Source organism: Macrotis lagotis, chromosome 1, assembly GCF_037893015.1.
Source record: "Macrotis lagotis isolate mMagLag1 chromosome 1, bilby.v1.9.chrom.fasta, whole genome shotgun sequence".
Lineage (NCBI taxonomy): Eukaryota > Metazoa > Chordata > Mammalia > Peramelemorphia > Peramelidae > Macrotis > Macrotis lagotis.
The window spans coordinates 862415560-862440377 of NC_133658.1; the positions used below are offsets into that span (position 1 = coordinate 862415560).

A 24818-nucleotide genomic window follows, 5' to 3' on the forward strand; every position below is an offset into this window, starting at 1 on the left:
AAAAATATAAATAGCAACTCTGTGGTGGCAAAGAATTGGAAATTGAGGGGATGCCCATCCATTGAGGAATGTCTGAAAAAATTATGGTATATGTATATGATGGAACACTATTGTTCTTTAAGAAATCATGAGGATTTCAGAATGGCCTGGAAAGACTAGATGCTGAGTGAAGTGAGCAGAACCAGAGGAGCATTATATACACAAACAACAGTGATGATCAATTATGATAGACTTGTTCATTTCAGCAATACAATAATCAAAGACAGTTCTAAAAGACCTGTGATGGAAAATACCATTGGTATCCAGAACTGTGGAGTTTGCATGCAGACCAAAGATTGCTATCTTCAATTTTTAAAAGTTGTGTTATGTATTATGTCTTTTTTCTCTCCAATGTTTTCCTTCACTCTCTGAATCTGATTCTTCTTTCACAACATGAGTAATATGGATCTATGTTTAGCTTATATTAGATTATTTTTTGTTGCAGGGAGGAGGGAAGAAAAGAAGAAAAAATGTAAAACTCAAAACCTTGCAAAAAATGATTTTTTTCAAAACTATTTGATCTTAGAGACAATAGGAAATCACTGGAATTAACTGAGAAGAGGAGTGCTATGATCTGACTGGACCATTTTCTTTGACATAAGTCTTTTCATCTAAATAATATTTTAAATAATAATTTAAATAATTTAAATAATATCACAATATTAATCCATTATCAGCAATCATCACCTTATCATTGATCATTTTCTCAGATAGCCTCACAAGACCTAGAGTGAATTCAACATTCATCTTGATCACCTCACTAAGACATTCTTCAAATTTCTTTTGTTCTCTACTTATTTCAAAGGTGTAGCAAGACTCCTCGTGAGTACAAAGGCAGGTCAGTAATTGTTGACCTTGAAAATGTCACTGACTTGCCCTGGGAAAACACAGTCCTTGTGTATCCAGGGCAGGACTTGAATCCAGGTCTATATGACTCCAAGGCCAGCTAATTGTCTGCTGCACTAGAATGTTTCTCAACTTCAATTTTCCTTAACAACAGCAATGAGTGATTGTATGGCATTGTAAGATTTTTCTAAGTACTTTAACAAATATTTTCACAATAATCCTGGGAAGAAGATGCTGTTATTATTCCCAGTTTACAGATGAGGGAACTGAGGCAGACAGAGGTTAAGTGACTAGCCCAGGGTGCTGATAGGATCCCAGTCTCACCAAACTGTACTAGTTAGTAGATCTGAAACTCGACATTTTGTCTCTTTTTACCCTTCCTCTCATCCTTTTTCCCCTCTACGTAAAAATTATTCACTTGATGATCTTTGATCCTTTAATCCAATGGGTCCCTTGATTCATTGGGATTCTCCCAATCTACCAGATTCTTTTGTTACCTGACTAATTATTCTTCTAGAATGCCTTTTCTGACTAGCCTTTGTCATAATTTGACCTAATAGTCATCCTGGAAAAACCTGTTTTCTTTATTTTTGTCATTCTCTATCCAGTGCTCTAGGTATGCCCCCTCTTCCTGCCTGTTACCCATTTCCACCTACCCTAATCTTTTTCTGGAATCTACTATTTCTGGAATATCTCCTATTTAAGGTCTCCAAAGACCTGGAAACTTCCAAATGTGAAATCTTCTATTCCCTATCTTGTTGGCAACACCCTGTCTATAATCTCAAAGATGAAAGTGTATTCCATTCACCTGAGTGAGTTATCCCACTTTCTCTCTTTATCTGATAAAGTACCTTTAGCCTGTTTGAGATATCCTAATACTTGGAGTGAAGTTGGAACCAAAGTCTTCAATGAGAGTTTGATGGCCAGAAGAACCTCTCACAAGACCATAATAGACTTCTTTGGTCATAACCTAAGGTCACAATCTCTAAGCTTTCCAGAAAGCATTCTACAAGAAGTTTACAATCTAATGGAGGAGATAACAAGGATATACAAAGCAAACTATGTTCAAAATAAATAGGAAAAAAATAATAGAGGGAAGGCATCAGAATTAAAAGGAGTTGGGAAAGGCTGCAACAGAAAATAAGGATGGGATGTTAGTTGGGACTTAAAGAACTTAAATTTGCCTCTAAACTCAGAGCCAACAATCTTCAGTTTTCTCCTTGGGACCTTGTTCCCAACCCTTTTCTTTATCAAACCCCCACCCCAAAAGAAAGAGATAGCAAATAAGCTATTCCATTTAGTTCAATCCAATAACTCCAAAGATCAGTCTACCAATAAACATATATTAGGCCCCTCCTACCAGTACTTCTAATACAGAGAATGGAAAAAGGCAATCCCTGCCCTCAAGGAGTTGATAATCTAATAGAGTATAGAAATAAACAGATATGTACAAATATACTAGGGGAGAACTAGAGCAAGTAGGAAATTCAGAAACCTTCTGGTCTGACCTGCTCTTATTTTGCTTTTGAAGAGACTGAGGCCAGATGTGCCCAAGTTTAGGTTTCCTATCTCTGAAATCCATATGCTCTTTCTATTGATAACATCATGACCCCCTCAGGTTCCCTCCCCCATCCCAGGAAAGGCAATATTTCTATTCTTCCCTAAGTCTAGTGTCTTTATTTGCACCCTAGAAGCTCTCATTCTACCCCCTATCTTCTCCAGCCATGGTCTCTTATAGAGACACTTCCATTTTTTGGAACTGAGACGTGGGTCTCTCTATAAACATGCTCAGACCATCCTGAGCCTCAGAAAGTCTTCTCTCTCTCTCTCTCTCTCTCTCTAAGATTTTATTGATTTTGAGTTTTACAATTTTTCCACCTGATCTTACTTCCTTCCTCCACCCCCCAAAGAAGGCAATTTGCCAGTCTTTACATTGTTTCCATGGTATACATTGATCCAGATTGAATGTGATGAGAGAGAAATCATATCCTTAAGGAAGAAACATAAAGTATAAGAGATAGCAAGATCAGATAATAAGATATCAGGTTTTTTTTTCCTAAATTAAAGTTAATAGTCCTTGTTCTTTGTTCAAACTCCACAGTTCTTCAGAAAGTCTTCTCTTGATTCAATGAGCCCATCTAGGAGCATCTTCTCTGTTCTTTTTCACCACTAAGTTTCCTGAAAACTTTTTGTACCCAATGACCCCCACATCCTTCTCAGTCCCTTGGTCTCCATTGCTTTTCTGAGACTGCCCCTAACCACCCAAAGACTCCTAAGAGCCACTTCCAGTGGCCTCTTCTTCATTCTCATTCACAGAGACCTATCAACAACATTTGTCACAAATAATCGACACCTCCTTCCTGGGCCTTAGCCCCCTAACAACTCCTTAACTAGCTTTCATTGGCTCTTCATCCTGTTCACCCAAGTTTCTATCTTTGTCTGTTTTCTCTCAACATTCATCCCAGTAATTCCATCTACCACCATTATGACTTTCAATCCATGTCTTCAGTCCTAACTTTGTTTGAAGCTTCAGGCCGCAGTTGCAGCTGCTTAGAGTATGTCTTGATCTGGATGTCCCAAGCTCACCACAAATTTAACATATCCAAACTTGACTTTATCATTTTCCTATCCCAAACTATAGTTCTGATTTCATGGCACTACCATTGACCTGATCTCCCAAGTTTTAGTCTTTCTTCTTCCTTAGCTTTCATATTCAATCAGTTACCACATTCTAGTCCTTTGATTTCAAAGCTATATGTCTTCCTTCCTTCCTTCTAACCTAATAGAGATGCATTCAACTTCTTGAACTATCAAAATATCATCTGAAAATATTTATAATTCTCAACATCCACAGTCCCCCACTTCCAGCTCCTCTCTAAGGAGTCTTAGGTATTTTAAATATGTCAGAGAAAAGTCACAGGGACAACAATAAATTGATTATTATAATTTAAAGCAGATGTGTTTGAAGAGTCCCTAAAAAGTGATCTCAAAAGAGGATGAGTGAGAAGGATAAAGAAAGCTTCAGTGGGGTCTGGGGGATGTGAAGTTGAAAATGAGATAGGATAATCTCCAAAGAACCTTGCCCTTTACCTTTCTCAGTAGTAGGTATTGAATCTCTGTAAAGATCAGCTATTCACTGAGAGAGGCTTGGCTTTCAGGAATAGGGAGGTGAGAATCTTACTCTACTCCACCCTAGTCAAACCTAAATTCAGTCATTCAGTCATTCAGTCATTCAACAAACATTTATTCAGTGTTTACTAGGTGCCCTTAAGAGCTGTCCTTGTGACTTTGGGTAGGTCACTTAATCCTGTTTACCTCAGTTTCCTTAGCTGTAAAATGAGATGGAAAAGAAAATGACAAACTACTCTAGTATTTCTGCCAAGAAAATTCCAAATGGGGTTGTGAAGAGTTGGACACCCACTGAAATGACCTTAAGAGCTCATAATCTACTGGGGAAGACAACTTGACCATAGGAGATGTGTAGGGAAGGGAAAAGCAATAGCAGAGGAACCTGGAAAAAGCTGCCTGTGTTTGTTTTTCTCCTTTCCTATGATTTTGTACAAAAGATCCTATAGACTGACCATCCTTGAGTTTTTTTTTCCTTTGTAGTTTTTTCTTTTTCTCATAATACATAGAGTGGAGATGTAAGGAAGGCTAAGGGAAGATGAGGGAGACTCCTCCCTTAATTTCCCCCAAGGAGCAGTTGAATTGCCTTGGAGTCAATGGCAATTTAAAGGAAGCTGCTTGTTCTGATAAAGTTTGTCTTTCTTCTCAAAGAAGGTGACATAAGGGAGCCATGACAAACAAGTGGATTGGATTTGAGCTTGGAGGGGGCTCTGCTGAGTCACCAGTCTCTCTCTCTTCTCCAGAGCCAGCAGGTCCAGTGGCCAGATATGGATCAGGATAACTGGAGACAGTCTTACTAGAGACAGGGGAGAGTTCTTGGAGCCCAGAGACTGGGTGAAAAGAAGAGTCTGGTGCCTGGAGAGACTGCAGAGCTCAGAGCCAAGACTCCCTAGGGATGGCTCTTTGCTGGTCCTAAGGGGAGGATGCTTCAGAAAGAGTCTGACAGTTCTGAAGACAAGGAGCATTGTTCACCAGATCTGCAAAGAGCAAGTCCAATGAGTGCAGTTAAATGATGCATAATCGAGGTGTGGTACCTCTGTACTTTAGTCAGTCAACAAACATTTTAATAAGTGCATCAATATAATCAACATCAATTTAATAAGTGGATTAAGTACCAGCCCTCAGATGAGGAGGACCTGAGTTCAAATGCAACCTCAGACACTTAGTAACTTGTTTGCCTCAGTTTCCTCAATTGTAAAGTGGGGATTTTAATAACACCTATCTCTTAGGGTTGTTGGGAAGATTAAATGAGATGATAATTATATAAGGCTCAGCACAAAGTGGTTTATAAATTATATATAATATATATTTTAGGGTTTTTTGCATGGCAAATGTGGTTAAGTGGCTTGCCCAAGGCTACACAGCTAGGTAATTATTAAGTATCTGAGGCCAGATCTGAACTCAGGTACTCCTGACTCCAGGGCTGGTGCTCTATCCTAAATAATATTTAAAAATAAAAAATGCAATGCTGGGCCTGGAGTCAGGAAGACCTGAGTTCAAATCAAGCCTTAGATACTTACTAGCCCTGTGACTCTGAGGAAGTCATGATTTGACTCACCTGGTTCCCCCATCTGCCCGAGAGCTCTCCTGGATGAGGACCTTCCTTAATATTTTTTATGTAGAATCAAACATAAAGTTTTTCTCTGCCAGTCTTTAGGACATAAGCTCTTCAAAGGTAGGGAAGGTCTGCTTATTCTTTGTATCCCCAGCATTTAACACAGCTGGATCTAGGTCAATTTTCTTCTCCTTTATTCTCTACTCTTTCCCCCACCCCAAGGAAAAGATCTGATTTACCCATGTCATAATCATTAAGTGACAGAGATGGGATTTTAACTTAGGTCATTAGAGTCCAGAACCAGCATACTTCCTCTGTATCACAGTGTATACTTTTTCTTTTTTTTTCTTTTTCTTTTTTGGCAAGGCATTTGGGGTTAAGTGACTTTTCCAAGGTCACACATAATATGTAAGGTCACATTTGAACTCAGGTCCTCTTGTCTCCAGGCACAACACTCTATCTACTGTATCACCTGTTTCCTTAACCATGTATGTATCCTAAAGTTCTCTTACACTGTTATTCTCCAAGTCCAAAAGCAACACCCTCACATTTCAGAGGAGGAAACTGAGATCTTTGAGAAAATGGACTCTCTCAGAAGCAGCAGGGAGCAAATGGAATAAAGAACCAAGCCTTGAATCAGAAGGATCGGCATTCAAATCTAGTCTCAGATATGAGCATTGTGACCCTAGACGAATCCTTTAACTTCTCTCGACTTCAGTTTCCTCATCTGTAAATGAGGATAATGATAGTACCAACTTCCCAGAGCTGTTGTGAAGCTATCTCATAGCCTCATAGTAGGCATCTAATAAATACCTATTTCCTATCTTCCTTAGCTAAGCACAGTGGCTGGTACAGAGTTTGTGCTTTATAAATTTTTTTGACTATTACTGACTTCCTTCTTCAAGGTCACAGAGGTAGGAAGCAGCAGAGCTAAGATTTGAACCCAGGTACTCTCTCACTCAAGCTGTCATGCCAGGCTAGTTTTCAATCATAAACGTTTTTTCTCTTCACTGTTCTATAGAAAACTGAACTATGCTCACCAATGACCTGAATCTCCTAATCCTATAACCATTTTTTAGTCCCTATACTCCTAGATGAATTTAGCTTTTGACATAGAAATGATTCCTTCTTCTCCCCCCCCCCCCCCACTTCCACCGCCCTCTCCCGGAAGATCTCTCCTCTGGGCTTCAGAAACATTCTGGTACTCCTGTAGCTCCCTAATTAATCCTTCTGTTTCTTCCTTTCCTTGTTCCCCAGGGTATGTCCTCAACCTTCTTGTCTCCTGTTACTCTCCCCCTGGCAGTCTCATTTACTATTCCCAAGGTTCCAACTCTCAGCTCTATGCTGATGACTCCCAGATCTATGGTCCTGGCTGGCCTCACTGCTAAGTTCTAGTCTAGACTGCTATCTCCATTTGCCCCCTGGGATGTCCCCCTGCTTCATCAAACTCAATATTTCCCACCCTGCATTCACTATCTTCCCTTCTGGATCCATTTCCTTTCTGACTTCTATTGTGGTCGGCAGCACTATCATTCCCTGGGTCTCTTCTGCTTATAACTTTAGGGTTATCATTGATTTTTGTCTTTCCTGTATCTCTCACATCCCATCAAGTTACTAGTTATGTCTGAATTCATCCCTGTAATAGATTTCATATTTATTTATTCTTATCACCAACCTCAGCCTATAACCTCATTGCAGGTCTTTCCTGTAAGCTTTAGACAGTTCCTAGCTCTGTGACCCTGGGCACGTCACCTAACCACATTTACCTCAGTTTCCTCATCTGTAAAAGATGAAGCAAAAGGAAATAGCAAACCACTCTAGTTTCTTTGCCAAGAAAACCCCAAATGGGGCCACAAAGAGTCAGACACAACTGAACAACAATAACAACAACAACCCCTCCCATACATTATTCACAAGGCTGCCAGAATAATCCTCCTTTCCAGATGAATCTGGTCAGGTCACTGGTATTGCCTCCTGGATAAAGGGGAAATTCCTTTGACTTTCAAGGTCCTTTTCAAGACCTGAAGTTTCCCTTCCCTCCTAGAGTTATCTCCTATTACACTCACCTCCATGAGATCTCCAGGGAGTGAGGTGAATAGAGCTTGCCTGGAGCAAGCCCATCAAACTTCAAATCCAACCTCAAACACTTACTGTATGACCCTGGGCAAGTCACTTGACTTCCTTTTGCCTCATTTTCCTCAACTGTAAAATGAGAATAACAAAAACACCTACCTCACAGGGATGTGTTAAGGATCTACTATGGTAATATCTGCAAAGGGCTGAGCACAGGGACTGGTCATGTTTCCTTCCTACCATGCACTCTGAGTTCCAACCAAACTGGACAAGTCTTTGACCGTCTAGAGCAAACCACTGGACCCTGGCTCAGATTTGTCACTAGGCCTGGAACACCCTCCCTTCCTCTCTTTGCCTGTGGAATAACTACAATAACTTTCAAGCTCCCCTCCAATGCTGCTTCCCTGAGGAAGACTTCCAGGGGATGCCCTTCTGACCTTCTCCCTCTGACTTCATCTAGGACATTGTGATCCCTTCCTAAGGTTCTTTTCATGTCATATTAGATATTATAGTTCTGCACCTGAGTTTTATCTTCCTACTACGTGTCAGGGGCTTTTTTGTTAACTAGATTTTATATTTCCTCAGAACCTATTTCTGTGCTCTGTATACAGTAGGAATGTAATAAATGTTGATTGATTGGAACTGGGTAATATCATAAAACTTCACTGGATTTTTATGTCCTTGACATTAGTGAAAAGGAATTGTGGAAAGAAGGTTTTGCTTGAAGCAAAAATACTTATCTGAACAGAAACCAAGCCCAGGCTGGTCCTGGTGACCAAAATCATTGGGGAATACCAAAGGATAAACTTCCTGAGTGTAGGAAACCTAAAAACATCAAAATAACTTAGAATCACACTTGGAAAACCCTGGAATTTCATCTGACAGACATCAGGATAAGAATACAGTTAACATTTAGTTGTTTCTCCCAGCTACTCAAGTTATCCAGTATATGCTTATTTATATGTTAAATTAGAAGAATGGAGGCTCCATGAAGCCAGGAATTGTCTTTTATCTTTGCATCCTCTTTATTTAGTAGGGCAGTTAGGAGGCGTAGTGGACAGAGCACTGGCCTTGAAGTCAGGAAGACAAATTTGAATTCAGCTTCAGAGGGTTGCCACTTACTAGCTCTGTGACCTGGGGCAAGTCACCTAAACCTGATTCTCTCACATCCAGGGCCATCTCCAGTCTGATTCGTATCTGATCACTGGTCATTTTCTTAGAAAATGAAGGACAAAAATTATCCTCATTATTTATTTGTTTGTTCATTCATACATTCATTTATTAGGTTTTTGCAAAGCAATGGGGTTAAGTGGCTTGCCCAAGGCCACACAGCTAGGTAATTATTAAGTGTCTGAGGCCAGATTTGAACCCTGGTACTCCTGACTCAAGGGCCGGTGCTCTATCTACTTTGCCACCTAGCTGCCCCTATCCTCATTCTCACAGAAGACCACAACATCGGGGAGGTGATGCCAGGACAAGCAAGTGAATTTGGAGTTGAATGAAGGATGCTGTGCTAAGTCACCAGTCTCACTTTCTCCTCCAGAGCCACCTGAGTGCCGTGGTCAGATACGAATCAGGCCTGGAGATGGCCCTGGATGGGAGGCAAGCAAGGTGAAGTGACTTGCCGAAGGTCACACAGCTAGTGTCAAGTGTCTGAGGACAGATTTGAACTCAGGTCTGTTCTGCCTTATAGTGGCTTGGGGGAAGTACTAATTATTGTACAGATAAGTACAAATATTAACAATTATATATTAGCTATATATATATATATATATATATATATATATATATATATATATATATATATTATATATTAGATGGGCACTACAGGTATTTGCCCTGTGAACAGAAGAGAAAGAATCTAAAATTCCTAGGGTTTAGTGACTTACTCTTAGTTGCACAGCTAGCAAAGGTCAGAGATGGATTTTGAACCCAGATTCTGAACACCAAGCCATGATGCCTGAATGCATGTATCTACTTAATGTACCATTTCTATCTGATAAAAATATTCTTTTTTTCAAGGTTCAGCTCAGCTCAGCTCCAGGTTTGCTTCCTCCAGGAAGGTTTCCCAGATCTCTTGTTCTAGGGTTTTCTTCTTCCCTTGTTACTCCTTCCTAGAGTACTACAAATCTTCTCTTTTTTTAACATCTTTTTTTTTAGGGTTTTTTTTTTTGCAAGGCAATGGGGTTAAGTGGCTTGCCCAAGGCCACACAGCTAAGTGTCTGAGACAGGATTTGAACTCAGGTACTCCTGACTCCAGGGCCGGTGCTCTATCCACTGTGCCCCTAGCTGCCCCCTTCATTTTATCTTTAAAAAAAATTTTTTATGGCAGTGGGGTTAAATGGCTTACCCAAAGTCACACTGCTAGGCAATCATTACATATCCAAGGTCAGATTTGAACTCAGGTCCTCCTGACTTCCAGGCCAGTGCTCCATCCACTCCACCACCTAGCTGCCCCCTACAAATCTTTACTTTATTCTCATTGTCCCTTACCTTGTATTATATTTTTTTCCCTGAGAGGTAGATTTTTATTTTTATTTTTTAAACTTTGTTTAAAATTCAGTCCAATTAAATCCATGAAACAATCATTAAATGCTTCTATATAAAGCTCTGGTGCTAAGATAATCCCTTTTCATAAAGTAGCCTTGCTGCATTTATGAGGGATTCTTCTAGAGCTGCATTGATTTTTTTTCTTTTGAGGCAATTGGTGTTAAGTGACTTGCCCAGGGTCACACAGTTGTACAGTGTCTAAGGGCAGATCTTCCTGACTCCACTGCACACCAAACTGCCCCTGCACTGATAATTGATATTCTATGGAAGTCGTATTATTGCTATTATTTTTGCCCATGTATATAATCAGTCCTTCTTCCCCAAGTCACTATATGGCAGCACACATACAAATGATTGATGAGTAATGGCAACATTATGAAAATAAATGATCTGATTGTACATTGTATATTTAACCATCCTCTCCCATATATTATCCATAATCTGCATGCTGAATGGAGGAGGTAGGAAAACCAGGTAAATTTCTCATTTTTTAAAAATCATCACCAGGATTTAGCATGATTTCTTGCCCATAGGAAATGCTAAATTGTACTAAATTGCATTGCTAAATATGGGGTTAAACAGGTCATCAGTTGGGCCTACCCCCCTAAGCCATGGAATCATGGAAATTACTTTTGCAGTTAATTTGGGGGATGCTTTTGGTGGATATGCAGAGATCTCAGGAACCAATCACTGATTTATTCAACACGCATCAAAATGCTTTACAAACTGCAAAGTGTCATATAGATACTCTCGTGACATAATTCCTGCAGCAATTATGAGTCCAAAGACACACACCTTTTCTAAGCATGGTACCAGCTCCAGGCCATCACTGGGGTCTTTGCCCTAACTCCAACCAGATCCCAGACCTTGACCTGACAGACCTCAACCTATGTCTCCTCAAGCCAGCAAGTCCCTCTTATGGGCAGGACCAACTGCAAACAGCTGCTCCCTGGGGTGGTCTCAGAAACTCAGGGGGCTTATCCCAGCTGGGACTGTTGAGGATTTCCCTCTCCTGCTTCCTTTCTCTTCTTACTTGCAGACTCTATCTCTAGACTATCCTTCTTCTCTCCCTCCCTTCCTCCTGGCCCCCTTCTCAATCCTCTCTTTCTAGCTGTGAGATCTTGGGCGAGTCATTTAACCTCTCTAGGTACAAAAAAAGTGGGAGTGGGGGTTGGAGGAGAGACCAGAAAAGCTCATTCCATCCCACCATCTGTTAGCGTCCTATTTTTAACTCATTATTCTTGCTAACTAGGTGCTAATCTCAGTTATTTTTACACTTGTGAAGGGACTACAATTGTTGTCAGCACCCTCTCAAATCAGCCTCCTTGGATGATGACCTGATGATCCCACCAGATGCACAATCGGCTGGGTGACCAGCCCCCACTGGGGCTTGACCTGCCAACACTCCCCAGCCCATCTAAGAGTAACTGATGAGCTGCTTCATCTGAAATGATTTTACAGCTTTGGATCCATTCAAAAAATAACTAATTTTTTTCATAGTCTTAGCAATAATCAAAAAATAGACCCGAGAACACCTCCAAAAGGCAAGGCACCACCTTCTGGAACTGGAGGCTGAGGAGAAGCTGTGAGACCAAGCTCCTCTTGCAGTGAACCTTGGAAGGAAAGGAAACCCTGCTGCCATACAAGAAAGGGAAATAAAGGGAAGCATAGAGCCCCCAGTCAGGAAGAGCTGAGTTCAAATCTTCCTAGCTGTGTGACCCTGGGCAAGTCACTTAACCCTATTTGCTTCAATAACCTCATCTGGAAAATTAGATATAGTCTCTAGGATTGTGGTGAAGATCAAATGAGATCATAATTATGATTATAGCCTAGGAAGAAAAATATAACTGCTAGTGTTATTATTAATTATAAAATTGACTAATGTACTAGACCTCAAACAAGAAAGAACATCATAGAATTAGATGCACCTTTAGAATTGAAAGGGATTTTGACAATTGAGTCTGACTCACTCATTTTAGAAAAGGGGAGAAAAAACCCAGGTTAAGTGATATGGTCAGGGTCACAGAGGCCTAAGGGGGACTTTAGACTTGGAGTACATAACATAATATCTATATTATTATGATAGATTGAGGGCAGTGTCACACAGAGGCATACCTAGGGGTCCTGATACTACTGACATTGCTGACAATTGGCCCTTCTGTAGGTTGGAAACCCCCCCCCACACACACACACACACACACTCACATCAGTAGCTTGGAGAAAGGCAAGTCCCACCTCTGTTCAGGGGGGGGGGGGTCTCCATCCTGCAGCAGCTTCGAAGAGACTGTTGTTCCAGTCATCCCAGGCTGGACCTGGAAATGCCTGTCCATAGCTCCATTCTTATGGGATATTGTGCTTGAGCTCAAGGATTTGTGATTTTTTCCTTAAAGATTTTATTTAGAGTTTTACATTTTTTCCCCTAATTTTACTCCCCCCCCCAACAGAAGGCAATTAGTCAGTCTTTACATTGTTTCCATGGTATACATTGATCTAAATTGAATGTGATGAGAGAGAAATCATATCCTTAAGGAAGAAAAATAAAGTATAAGAGATAGCAAGATCAGGGTGGCTAGGTGGGGCACTGGATAGAGTACCGGCCCTGGAGTCAGGAGTACCAGAATTCAAATCTGACCTCAGATACTTTCTAATTACCTAGCTGTTTGGCCTTGGGCAAGCCACTTAATCCCATCTGACTTGCAAAAAAAAACAAACCTTAAGAAAGAGAGAGAGAGAGAGAAGGATCAGCCAGTAAGATATCAGTTTTTTTTTTTTCCTAAATTAAAGATAATAGTCCTTGGTTCAAACTCCACAGCTCTTTCTCTGGATACAGATGGTATTCTTCATGGCAGACAGCCCCAAATTGCCCCTGATTGTTGCGCTGATAGAATGAGTGAGTCCATCAAGGTTGATCATCACCCCCATGTTGCTGTTAGGATGTTCAGTATTTTTCTGGTTCTGCTCATCTCACTCAGCATCAGTTCATGCAAAGGATTTGTGATTTTTTTTAAAAATTATTTTAATTTCAAAAGATCAACCTTCTTCTCCCTCCCTGAATTGAGAAAGCAAGGAGCTGTGATTTGAAGGATGGGGCTGGGGTGGGGGTGGGTGGGAAGGGAAACCCAAAGAACCTGAGAGAGCGTCAGCATCCTCACCCAGAGCACCCCCAAGTCCTGCTTCCAGCCCGGCCCCTGCAGTCATCACTCTGGGTGGCCACCCCCATGGGTATGGACATGGGCCTGACACAGCCTCTTTGGGTGCTGCAGTCGCAGCTCACTGAAGACCCAGGAAGGGTGGCTCTTGGCACCCCTCTCCTTGGAACTGTCCGATGGTTTGGTATCAGGAACGGATGTGATTTTATCAGTGGCAATGACATTAAGGAAGAGGCATTACCATCTGTCTGGCTGCTGTTGAAACCTCCTACATGTGTTGTTTCTCTGTGAGAATGTGAGCTCTTGGAGAGAAGGGACTATCTCACTTTTCTATTTGTGTCCCCAGAACTTAGCAGAAGGCTTCACAATCTCTAAAATAGAGTCCCTGAGTGGTATCTGAGCCTCAGAGGAGAGGTCACAGTTCCCTGCTCTGGGTTCAGCATTTTAAAGAAGACTTCTGGGGGCCTCTCAGGTAGGGCGGTCCCTCAGCTACTGTCAGTTAAATGGGCTTTTCCGTAAGGCTCTGGAGCCCTGCCATCCTTTGGGATCACATTGCATCTGGGGGCAGGGGAGGGGGAGGGTAGAGAAAAAAAGAATTCCCAAACAAACCACATAGAAAGGAGCCTCTGCAGCCTCACCCTTTTTTTCAACTGAGGATGCCTCTCCTGCTGCTATTCTTATCTGAGCCCAGAGCAGGACTCTTGGCTCTAGTTCAGTGGAGGGGTCCCTGGACCTGATGGAAAGATCCAGGCTCAAATCCTGCCTACAACACCCTGGCCATGTCACCTCACCTCCATCTACCTCAGTTTCCTCATCTGTAAAGTGGGCATGATAATCATACCTACCTCCAAGAATTGTGAGGATCCAAGGAGATATTTCTAGAAAGCCCTGACACATAGTAGGCCCTTACTCCCTTTCATGGTGGGGTATTGCTGACATTTCTGGAGCATCCTGTGGGAGGTTTGCAAAGAGCTTTGCTTTGTGTACATGATCTCATTGAGATACTGCTAGCAACCCGGATCGCCATCTTACAAATGAGGAAACTGAGGCCTAGAGAGGGTCAGGAGGATCTTGATCCAAGGCCATTGGTGCAGGAGGTAGCATTGGAATGCTGGTCTCTACAAGGTGAGCCTTCCAGGGAGAGTGGCAGAGCTGGCTAGGCCAGGCTGCCTCCTCTTCAATCAAAGAGGTGGCATGGACTAGAGAGGGGGTGACCGGGGAGGGCTCTGACCCCAGCTCCCAGATATTCAGTCATTCTTTCAGGGGATCATGGATTTCTTGTCTGTCCTTCTAATTCTGGCGGGCTCTTGTGTAATGCTGATCCCTGGACAATATTTGGGATGAGAATGGGTGGAAGGAGTGGGAACAGGTAAGCATTGGTCCACCTGGTGTAGAATCAGGAGAAAGAAGCTCCAAAAACTTAGAGGAATTCCATTCTTAGGCTCTAATCTTAAACTTACATTTACTAGCTGTATGACTCTGGGTAAGTTACTCTGTCTCTGCCTTCCTCAGTTTCCTCAAATGTAAAACAGGATTAATAATGGCAACTCCTCTTGCTATTGACATGATCAAATGAGATAATTGTAAAGGGAAAGCACATCAGCTGGTAGAGTCAATTATCTGTTTGTCTTAATCCTCTATCAGATTGTGAGCTCCCAGAAGGCAAGAGCCTATATAGGTATGTAGAGATAGGAATGTGTTCATACATACACACACACACACACACACATATATATTATATTATATAATATATATATATAGGACAGAAACAGACATTGACACAAATATTCTACCTTGTCTTAATATTTGTTAAATGAATGAATAATATCTCTGACATGTGGAAAATTTTAAGCATCAGAAATTACCTAAGGATCATTCCAGGAGAAAGGAAGGTGGTTCCAAGCTTGGGAGAATGACCTACAGATGAGGGTATCCTAGGGGTGGGCACCCTAGCCATAGGGGGCTCTCCCTCATTGCCTACCTCTTCCCCCTTGGTCTCTGCAGTGTGTATTGTTTAGAGCAAACTAGACTTTATGTGTTCCAGGCCATGGAATGAGTTTTTGAGATCAAATAGATGAGCCAGGTTGGGTGGAGAGCAGATGCTTGTGAGATAGTAGTGAGACTCCCTACTCCGGAAGATGAGAATGCAGCTGGGAGAGAGGTTTAAGAAGTCCCAGAGGCTGCGACAACACGACCATCATCCTCAAGGGCCATTTCCCTTGGCATCCAAGGATTTCATTGTGTTCTCCCAACTCCCTCCTCCCTCCCTGAGTTTCAAGCCTCAACATTTGCCTCGCTTTGCCCCACCCCCTTCAAACCCCGATTTACCCTGCTGACCTGACTGAAACCCAAAGACGACCTTGGGACCAGAGGGATAATCTGGACCAATACCCTCATCTCATAGAGAGGGGATGGGACAAGCCCAGAGTCAACCTGACAGTAAAGGAATTGTATAATTCACAGCTTTCCACTGCACCACCCTACCTTTTAGGCTGAAAATACCTTTCAGTCTCCAGAATGTTCTCCCCCTTACCTCTTCCAATTCTGGTATTCCAAGACAAACTCTAGTTCAGTCAGCCTTTGTTGGGATTGAAATATGTCCATCTACTGGCTGTCCCCCAGGGATCCCTCCTCCCACAAAGGCTGGGGCAGCCTGGTTGGTTTGTAGAGGCACAGGGGCTCAGCCTTGGATGCCAGCTTCTCTCAGAATAGAGTTGGCTCCTAGTTTAGTCAAAGAGGTCACAGATCCTCTACCTGAAGGGGCAGAACCTTCACTAGTCCCTCCAGACCTTCCAGGCGGCGCTTGTGCCCCAGAGGAGCTAAGGAAGCTCCATCTCCCACCTTACAGTTTTTCTAGACATCATGGATCTCCAGACACTAGTCATCTTACAAGATGTAATTAGCTCTGAATCTCAGATCTCCTCAGCTAATCTTCCACCAAAGTTTCTCTTTTCCTTTTTTATGAGTTGCTCATAGATAGCAGGGAGGGGGGTGTCAGAAGAAACGATACTGGGACACCCTGAAGATCTTACTGAAGAACTTTGGAATTGATTGTGCAGCATGGGAGACATTGGCACAGGACCACCCAGCATGGTGTGCCCTCATCATGAGGGGACTGTGCTCTATGAGAAAGGCAGCTTAAAGGGAACGTGACATCTGTAAGTTTGGAGTACCGCTCCCCCGCAGCGTTCACATGGCCTAGTTGAGCCCAATCTGTGGCTGAGCATTCTGAGCTCAGACAGACACACTGTCATTTGTGTCAAACATAGTGATGTCATTTTGGTGGTCTTTGATAAGGACAAGAACCAACCAGTTCCCGAGGCTATATTTGAACTCGGTGCCTCCTACCTTCAGGAAGATGCTCCATCCGCTGCACCCACTTGGCTACCCCAGGGACTCTTCCTTTGCCTTTCCTTATATCCTTGGGACTTAAGTCTGTGTCTGGCATAGAAGGCACATTCTAAGTTTGCACTGACTCTTAAGCCCCTCAGTCTGCCCTCCCTGGCACCTGAGCTCCCAGGGTTCTTCCCCCCGCCACTCTGCACCCCTCCTGGCCCATCAAAGCTACACTCCCCCTGGGCCGGAAGGCCAGAGTCCAACACCATCATTTCACAGAGGAAATGGAGGCTCCAGAGAGGTGTGAATGGCTAGCCCAGGGTGTTGTGCTCAGCAGAATTACTTTTATTAATTTTCCTAGACCTTTCCCACAGTGCTTAGCATATAGGAAGCATTTAAATCCTTTTTCTTTATGCTTTCATTCAAGTCTTTAGCCCAGTGGTAGGAACCTCGTAAGCACTTAACATTCATTTTGCTTTTCTTGTGCCGATGAACTCAATGGCTTAGAAAGGACTAAGTGGCTAGGGCGAGAGTGAACTAGAGGGAAGCCTGGGGGCTGCAGCTCATCCACTGCTGCAAGCCAAGAGTGGGCAACCGTCCAGTTAAGAGGAAAAGCTTCGATGCTCCTTGAGCTTCACATCTCTGCTAGGGAAGAAGTGGTTTGCTCCCTTGGCCAGAGAGCTTTCAGTTGGGAAAGCACAACAGATTCACCATAACAGACCAAGCAGCAGAGGATGCCATCTCCTTGCTCTTAGGATTTAGAGCTAGAACTAGAGACCCCAGGTCTGAAGTTCTCTGCCTGCAGAGTTCCCTCCCTCTGACCCACAGGGGAGTTTCATTTTCTAGAAAACATCCAGAAAAAGCTAAGGACTCCATTAAGGGCAACTAACAAGGGAGGACTCCCCAAACTGGGGGCAGTAAGTTCACCCGCTGCCCTGGTTTTGGATGTGGGGAGGTCTGGGTCTGAAATGCTGCCCAGACAGGAGCTGAGGTGCCCTGGGGAGGACAGCTATCTGAATGGTGGGGAAAATCAAGGGGGGTTAGAGAAAGCACATTACACACATAAATTACATAAACGCTACTAATATTTGGAAGGTTTTCCAGGTTGAAGGGAATTTTAGGCTACAAGGTGAAGTGTCTATTCTAGCAATCTGATATGTTACAAGAGTACTGGATTTGGAGTCAATGGGCCTGAGTTCAAATCTCAGTTATTCTACTGTGTGCTTCAGCTGCCTCATCCACAAGATGAGGAAGTTGGAAGGAGAATGTCCAAGGTCCCTTCCAGCTTAAAATTGGCTCTTATTTTGGATACCAAAAAAAAGAGGTGGGGACTAGTAATGGCACTGCCACCTCCACAAATCTGCTGATAGTTCATTCTTCTGAAAAAGAGAAAAGAAAATCTTGAATTTTTAAAGATAGAAACCAAAACCCTAGAGACAGAAGTTGCACATACTGGATTTGGGGACCACCCCCCCCCCCTTAGCAGGGCTCCTAGGCCTGTCCCACCATCATCTACAGGCCCTTCAGGAGAACAGGGCAATCTCCCCAGGATAACTGTCTCATCTATCAGCAGCTCTCTGCTCCCCATGTGGTGCTAGAGAGCTAAATGTCTACCCAGGGGCCCAGGTAGTTTGCCCTCTGCCCAGCCCAGGGCTTCCAGATTCTCCCATGCCAGGCAGACTCTCCTGCAACCCCCAATCAACTGAGAACTTATCCAGCTTCTGTGGTAGAGAAGGCAGCTTCAAGTGGGTGCCTTCCAGAGACAAGAAACCATGCATCAAAATCTCCTTTTAATAAAAAAGAAACATCCCAAGCCTGTCCTCCTCCCTCAAGCAAGAGTAGGCTCTCCTCTCAGTCTGAATATCCAGCAGGTCCCCCACACCTCCCCCACCCCCTTCCTGCTGCCCTCTGCCCACCCCCCAGCCCCCAGCCAAGAGGAAGCCAGAGGGAAAGAGACAGCTCTCCCAACTCTCAAACAACTCATAGAAAAAAGGGAAACCAAACAAAACCCCCAGAGACATTATTATTGACATTCCCGGTACATTTCCTATAATATGTCACAGACAATGCTTCTTTCCTGGGGAGTCCAGCTCTCACAGGAGACATCTGCTCGGAGCCGACCACAGGGGCTGGGGCCACAGCATCAGTTCCTGCCCAGCCCCAAGGCTGCTACCAGCTCATTATCTTGTAGCAGCAGCAGCAGCATCCGAAGTAAACAAAACAAGGTGATGGGCAAGAGGAGGGGCAAATGAGGAGAAGGGGGGGAGGGGGACAGGCACCTTCTTATCCAAACCAGTGACCAAAGCCTGGAAAGGTTTGGTTGTGAGAAGACAGAGGCCAGTTGGGGTTGAGGGATGAGGATAAGGATTAGAGGAAGCACCAATAATTGGGCGGCTGCTTTAGATTCCAAAAGCAATTAAAAAAAAAGGAAAAAAGAAAAAAATGCTTCCAAGTCAAAGCAGCAGCTGATCTGGAGAATTCTCTTGCTCCTGGAGTTACACAATGAAAAAAAAAAAATGATGGCTTCAGAGCACAGGCTCACAAGGGAAAGGGCAAAATAACCAACAAAGGAATGAGCACCAGAGGAAAGAGTTCTGTCGAGGGGATGGGACAGGATGGGACAACTGGGCTCCCAGGACAGAAAGGGGAGGGGAAGGAGAGGTGGGGAGGGTCGTCCTGCTCCTCAGAAGATCATTTTTGCACATTAGATCCATCCTTAGGAATCCTTCCCCAAAGGCTGCAGAGTCCTGAGAGTTCCACTCAGGGCTTCTGCAGATTGGCCACTGGCCCCGCTGTCATGACTTACCTGTGGTGATGACCTGCCTGGGGCCACTGCTCTTTGAAGGAAACTCCTATGGTTCATTCCCCGACCTTGGCCCTTTCCACTGGCTCTGTTGCCCCTGGGGATGGGGCATCCTTTGACAGGATCCTGCCAGGATCTTTGTCAAAGCATTTCCCTTGCTGATATACTCCCCTTTCCCACTGGCGATTTGGAAATCCATCGCCCAATGGCCTCTGGGCCAGGCCTCCCCTGGCCGGAGCCACTCTGCCCTGCCGGGAACAAAGGCAAAATCAAATAACCCATGGCCCATGCTCTTTAGGTGTCAAATCCATCCCCAGAGTTTGGCTAACCCTGCATCTTTACAAAACCTTCACCCACACGCCATACTGGAAAGTGCCTTCTGGACAGTGATCCAGGCCATCCTGCTGCCTCATCTAACTTTCTAAATGGTAAATTTAGGAAGAGTAGTCTTTACCCTTCCTCTCTAAGGGTAACTCATCTTGTCCATTGCTTACCTGGTGGGGGAGAGGGAAGAAGACGGGGGACCAGCATGTTCAGTCACATTACTGAGATTTTTCTTCTTTTTTTTTTTTAAATTGGAAAAACAAAACAAAACAAAAAAAAAAAGGATCCTATGTGGAAATGAGCAGGACAGTGGTAAAAATGAACAAACCATTAAAATCCCAAACAAAGAATGAGTCTCCTGGCCCCAGGCTCCCCGTTAATCCTCCAGGACCACTATCTCCACATTGTGCACTTGGTGCTGGTGCTCCTCGATCTCTGCCACAACCTTCTCCTCAGTCCTCAGCTCAGTCTCCAGGATGAGGGCTTTGCCCTCTGGCTCCTCAGTCTCGGGGTCTGGAGCTGGATCGATTTCAATGATGGTCTGCCCCTCTTCCGAAGTGCTCTCCACAGCCTGGATGGCAGAGGTCAGGCCGGACTCCATGGCCACCAGCTCCACGGGGCTCACCACCGTGGCCATGTTGCCCAAAGCCCCCCCATCCTGCATGGCCGCTGAGCTCAGCAGCGCCAAGCTGGAGGAGGGGTGGATGGTCACCGCATCGGGGTTGCTGGTCTTGGCAGAAGAGACGACGGTGGCATAGCGGAAGAGCTGGGAGCCAGAGGGCAGTGTGTGGACAGTCACAGGGCTGGAGCCCTGGCTGAGAGTAGCCATAGGGAGGTTTCCCATGGAGAACGACTGGCCCATCGGCGCTATGGCAATGGGCGAGATGACAGTGAACTGAGGCTGCTGGACGGGAGGCGAGGGGCTCAGGACGGTGGTGGAGGCGGGGCGCTGGAGGCGGGGCCTCTTTGGCGGCTTGGGGTTGTTCATGGGCATCAGTACCACATTCTGCACGGTCTGAGATTTCAGCCTGTGGTCCTGGGCCTGCTTCTTCTGCTCTTCCAATTGGCGTTCTAGGTCTAAAAGGAAAAGGTGATTTTTCTTTAGTCAGCAGGAAAGTGTTCAGTGGCAGATTTTTCATTAAGGATATTTTCAAAAGATGTCCTATCAATAACAACAATACAGAAGCAGTGTGGTATGGTGGAGAGTACAAGGTATGGAGTTAAGAAGTCCAGGGTTCAAGTTTCATCTCTAACACTTAGGACCATGGATTTACCTACTATATAGAAAACTGCCCACCAAGTGATTGTCGACCCCAGAGACCCACTTGCTGGGGAACATCCTACATTATGAGGAATAAAAACATATGTCTTCTAGAAACTACATCCATTTCTAGACTTCTACTCCTCCTAACCCGGGAAACAGGCTGTCTGGTCATGACAAGTATCCTGACCTGCCCTGAACATGGTAGCTACCAAGGGCACTTTAGGGAAGAGAGTTCAGAATTCCAAAGAGACCAAAGACAAATGAGAAGAGGAAGGGGCAACCACAAAGAGATAACCTGGTGCTGACCAGCACATAGGTGGGACCAGACCTTCTCATTTCCTTGGTTGATAGGGTTCTTAAACTGGGGGAATGTCAAAGACATGGTTCACCAAAATTTGAGTGAAATCATTTAATAAAGTGTCCCATGCAATTCTTGTAGAAAAAAACCAGACAGGTGTGAGTTAAATAATAGAACCAAATGACCAAGACTGGGAGAGCCTTATTAAATATTTGATGTCAATTTGGAAGGTGGTACCGGTGCAATGTCCTAGGTTTGGTCTTTGCTATTATAACCATTATCAATTACTCAGAGAGATAGAATACTAAATTTACAGAAGATTTACAAGGATAAAAAAAGTACAGCTAGCTAGTTATTTTACTGGATAAATAGATCGAGCAATCAGTTGGTTTGATTAATATTCAAGACTGAAACAGATCTAGATGATTAAGAACTTGAGGTTGGCCTGAATAAAATGAAATTTAACAGAGCTAAGTGTAAAGTCTTACACCTGGGTTCAAAAAATTAACTTTACAAGTGAAAGATACAGGAGGAGCTAAATAGTAGCTTGTCTGAAAAATGTCCAGGGGTCTTAGTGGACCAGAAACTCATTATGAGTCAATAAACAATGTGACTTGGCAGCCAATAAAGCCCTCTAAGGCTGCCTCCTGAGGGGTATAGACAGTTCTCTAGTCATACCACATGTCTAGGATTGTGGCCAGTTCTACAGTCTTAAATGACACTGGTAAGTTGGGCAGTATTTGGGAAGGCAACCAAGATGGGAAAAGATCTCAAATTCCTGTTAACCAAGAAGTAACTGGAAAAAGGCAGACTCAGGGGTACATAACAGCAATGTTAAAGTATGTAGAGAGCTCTCATGGTGGGGGGGGAAGTTTGTTTGGCTCCAGGAGGCAAAAACAGGAACAGTGGGAAGAAGCTCCAAAATGGCAAATTTAGACTCAATAGAAGGAAAAAGTTTCTTGCCCTTAGAGTTGTTCAAAAGTGAAATGGGCTGCCCTGCAAGCAGCAGAGGGAGAGAAAACACAGTCAATGAATCTAACTACCCGCCGCTCTCACAAACTTTAGTTTCACATTGTTGCTCATTGGACATTTCAAGGACACAGCTCAAATTCAGAATGTCTAAAACAGAGTTTCTTCTCTTTGTTCCCAGGTACCCCACCCCTAACTCTCCCTCTTTCTTGCCAAAGGCCTCACTATCTTCCAGGCCTGCAAGGTTACTAACCTTGATATCCCCCACTCCCACCCAACTCCTCACTTTTCCTCACCTCTCTCTACAATGGCTCTGGAGTCTGAGATGTTGCCCTCATCCGAGGCTTGGCAGCTTTTGCCCACATCATTGCTGTGGCCATCTAATGACTCCTGGGCCTCAAATTTCTCCCCACATAGATGCCAAAGGGATTTTTTTCTTAATTAAGCAGAGATCTCACATCCCTCCTCATTTCAATGGTTTCTTAGGTTCTAAGAGTGATTCCCCTGCTCACTTTCAAAGTCCTTCCAGCTCAGACCCCCAGTGCTTCAGGCTTCCCTAGGCACTCTTCACTGGCCTGCCCTCTGCTCCTCCCCACCTCCAGGCATCCTGAACTGAAGGTCTCCCATCTCTGTCTACATGCTCTCCTGGATCCTCCTGTCCTTCTCTGTTCTCATGGCTCGGCCAAAGCCCACCCAGATTTACACAAGACAGGTCCCAGGCACTGTCTTAAGTGCAGGTTAAATAAGGAAAGGCAAAAACAAGGTGGATTCTCCAGGAGCTCCTGTATTCTCATTATTCCTCATTACTACAGAAAAGGCAGCACAGACCACTCAGAACCAAAGTGTGGACCGGGGGGGAACAGCCCAACTGGGTTCTTCTGCCAGAGATGAGCTGGTATTCTAGGACCACCTTGGGGGAAGGCATTGCAATCTCCTGGTATATGGCGAGAAGATCCCTGGACCTGGGAGTTAGAAGGTGTGGATCCAACTTCCTCATGATATTAATTGTACTCCCTTTCTGCCCTGGTTGTTGGGGAAAATGCTCACTCACCTGAAACCACAATGTAGGTGTAAATGAGTCTTATTGTGGAGGCCCTTGCTACCTTTAATTGTGGTACACCAAGGACACTGACTCATCCACTGGTTCCTCCTGGACTTACTGAAGAACAAGGGAGCTCAGAGGCCACCCAGTCCATCCTCTCTCCCCCTGAAGCAGGCCAATCTAGAACATCCCTTCTCGGGAGGACCTTTGTTTGAACACCTTCAATAAGAAGGTGAACTATCTGCTCTTGAAGCAGCCCTTTTCCCTTGGCTAGGATAGTACTTACAATTTTTTAAATCAATTTTCATTATTGCTTTTGGATAGATCTCATTATTATTCAGTTATTTTCTTATACAAAACCTTGCTAGGATACCACCTGATAGGTATCTATCAGAAATCTTTGAGAAAGAAGCTTTATGCTCCATTCCAGGGCTGATCAGCCTGACAAGATGCTGTGCTGAAGGGGTAGGGGGTGGGGTGGAAGAATATCTGTAATCCATCAGAAGAAAGAAAGATACACCTTCACCTGTCAGAGTGTAGAGAAAGTGTTCCTCTCCTTGCTCCGTCTGGCTCCTCCTGTTGTCCAAAACTCTCTTGACTGTGTCCATCAGGCCAAAGGTATGGGCCACATTGTTGAGGACAGCAGCATCTGGAAGGAGAGTCGCAGGTGGGATAAAGGCAGAATGCAGATGCTCCTCAAGGGAAGGAGCCTGCTCTACCATTCCACATCAGCTGGGCCAGTCTCTCCTGGACGGCCACCTTCACTGCCAACCTTTCCTCTGTGTCCCATGCTTCTGATCATTTGCTACCCCACCATTCAAAAAATATTCTGAAAAAAATCCCTCTTCCCAAGTAAAATCATCATGGATCTAGCTGTATGACCCCATGTGACTTCTCTGGCCTCAGGTTTCTCATTTGTAAATGAAGATATTAATAGCACCTGCCTCAGAGAACTCCTGAGAAGCTCCAATGGGATAATGTAGGTGGAGCACTTTGCAAGGCTCCAAGTGTTGTGAAAATGTTGGCTATTATTAGTCTCATTGTGAATTTTATAATAAATCTGTTCATTGCCCATGTCATGTTTCTGGCTCACCTGTAAGCTGAAAGGGGGCCTGCAGGAGCCTTTGCTGAACTCCCCTGAGCAGCTCCTCAATCTCCTTTTGAATGTTGCAGACCACCTCCTCCATGAGCCCCACATCGGCTATACCTTTCCAGAACATCAGGGTGTCCTCTGGTACAAGGAAGAGGAGGTGATGTTAGAGAAGGACAGACCATAAAATGGCTGGAGGCTGGGACACCCCCTCCTCAGAACAGCCACCTTTAAAGAGGAAGCCCTGGAGGAGCTCAGATCAGGACCAATCACACAGCGGGGCCTCCAACCCCATCCTTTGACAGTGCTTAAAGCGCTGCCTTTGAGAATGATACCCAGGGCTGACTAGAAAGA

General features: G+C 44.1%; 1 protein-coding gene across 4 annotated transcripts in view; it reads right to left on the reverse strand.

The window, feature by feature from the left end:
* Positions 1-13358: 13358 nt before the first annotated feature.
* Positions 13359-24818, reverse strand: part of GMEB1 (glucocorticoid modulatory element binding protein 1) — a 44182-nt gene continuing 32722 nt past the window's right edge. For 2 of the 4 annotated variants that reach the window (XM_074217918.1, XM_074217917.1), the window contains exons 8-10: positions 24468-24605; positions 23901-24023; positions 18610-20878 (exon numbers count right to left, since the gene is read on the reverse strand). In XM_074217918.1, the coding sequence (XP_074074019.1) occupies positions 20178-20878; positions 23901-24023; positions 24468-24605 (962 nt within the window). In that variant the 3' untranslated portion in view covers positions 18610-20177. Of the gene's footprint in view, positions 18054-18609; positions 20879-23900; positions 24024-24467; positions 24606-24818 lie in introns of those variants that run through there. The other 2 variants (XR_012474538.1, XR_012474537.1) reach the window with 2 other exon arrangements.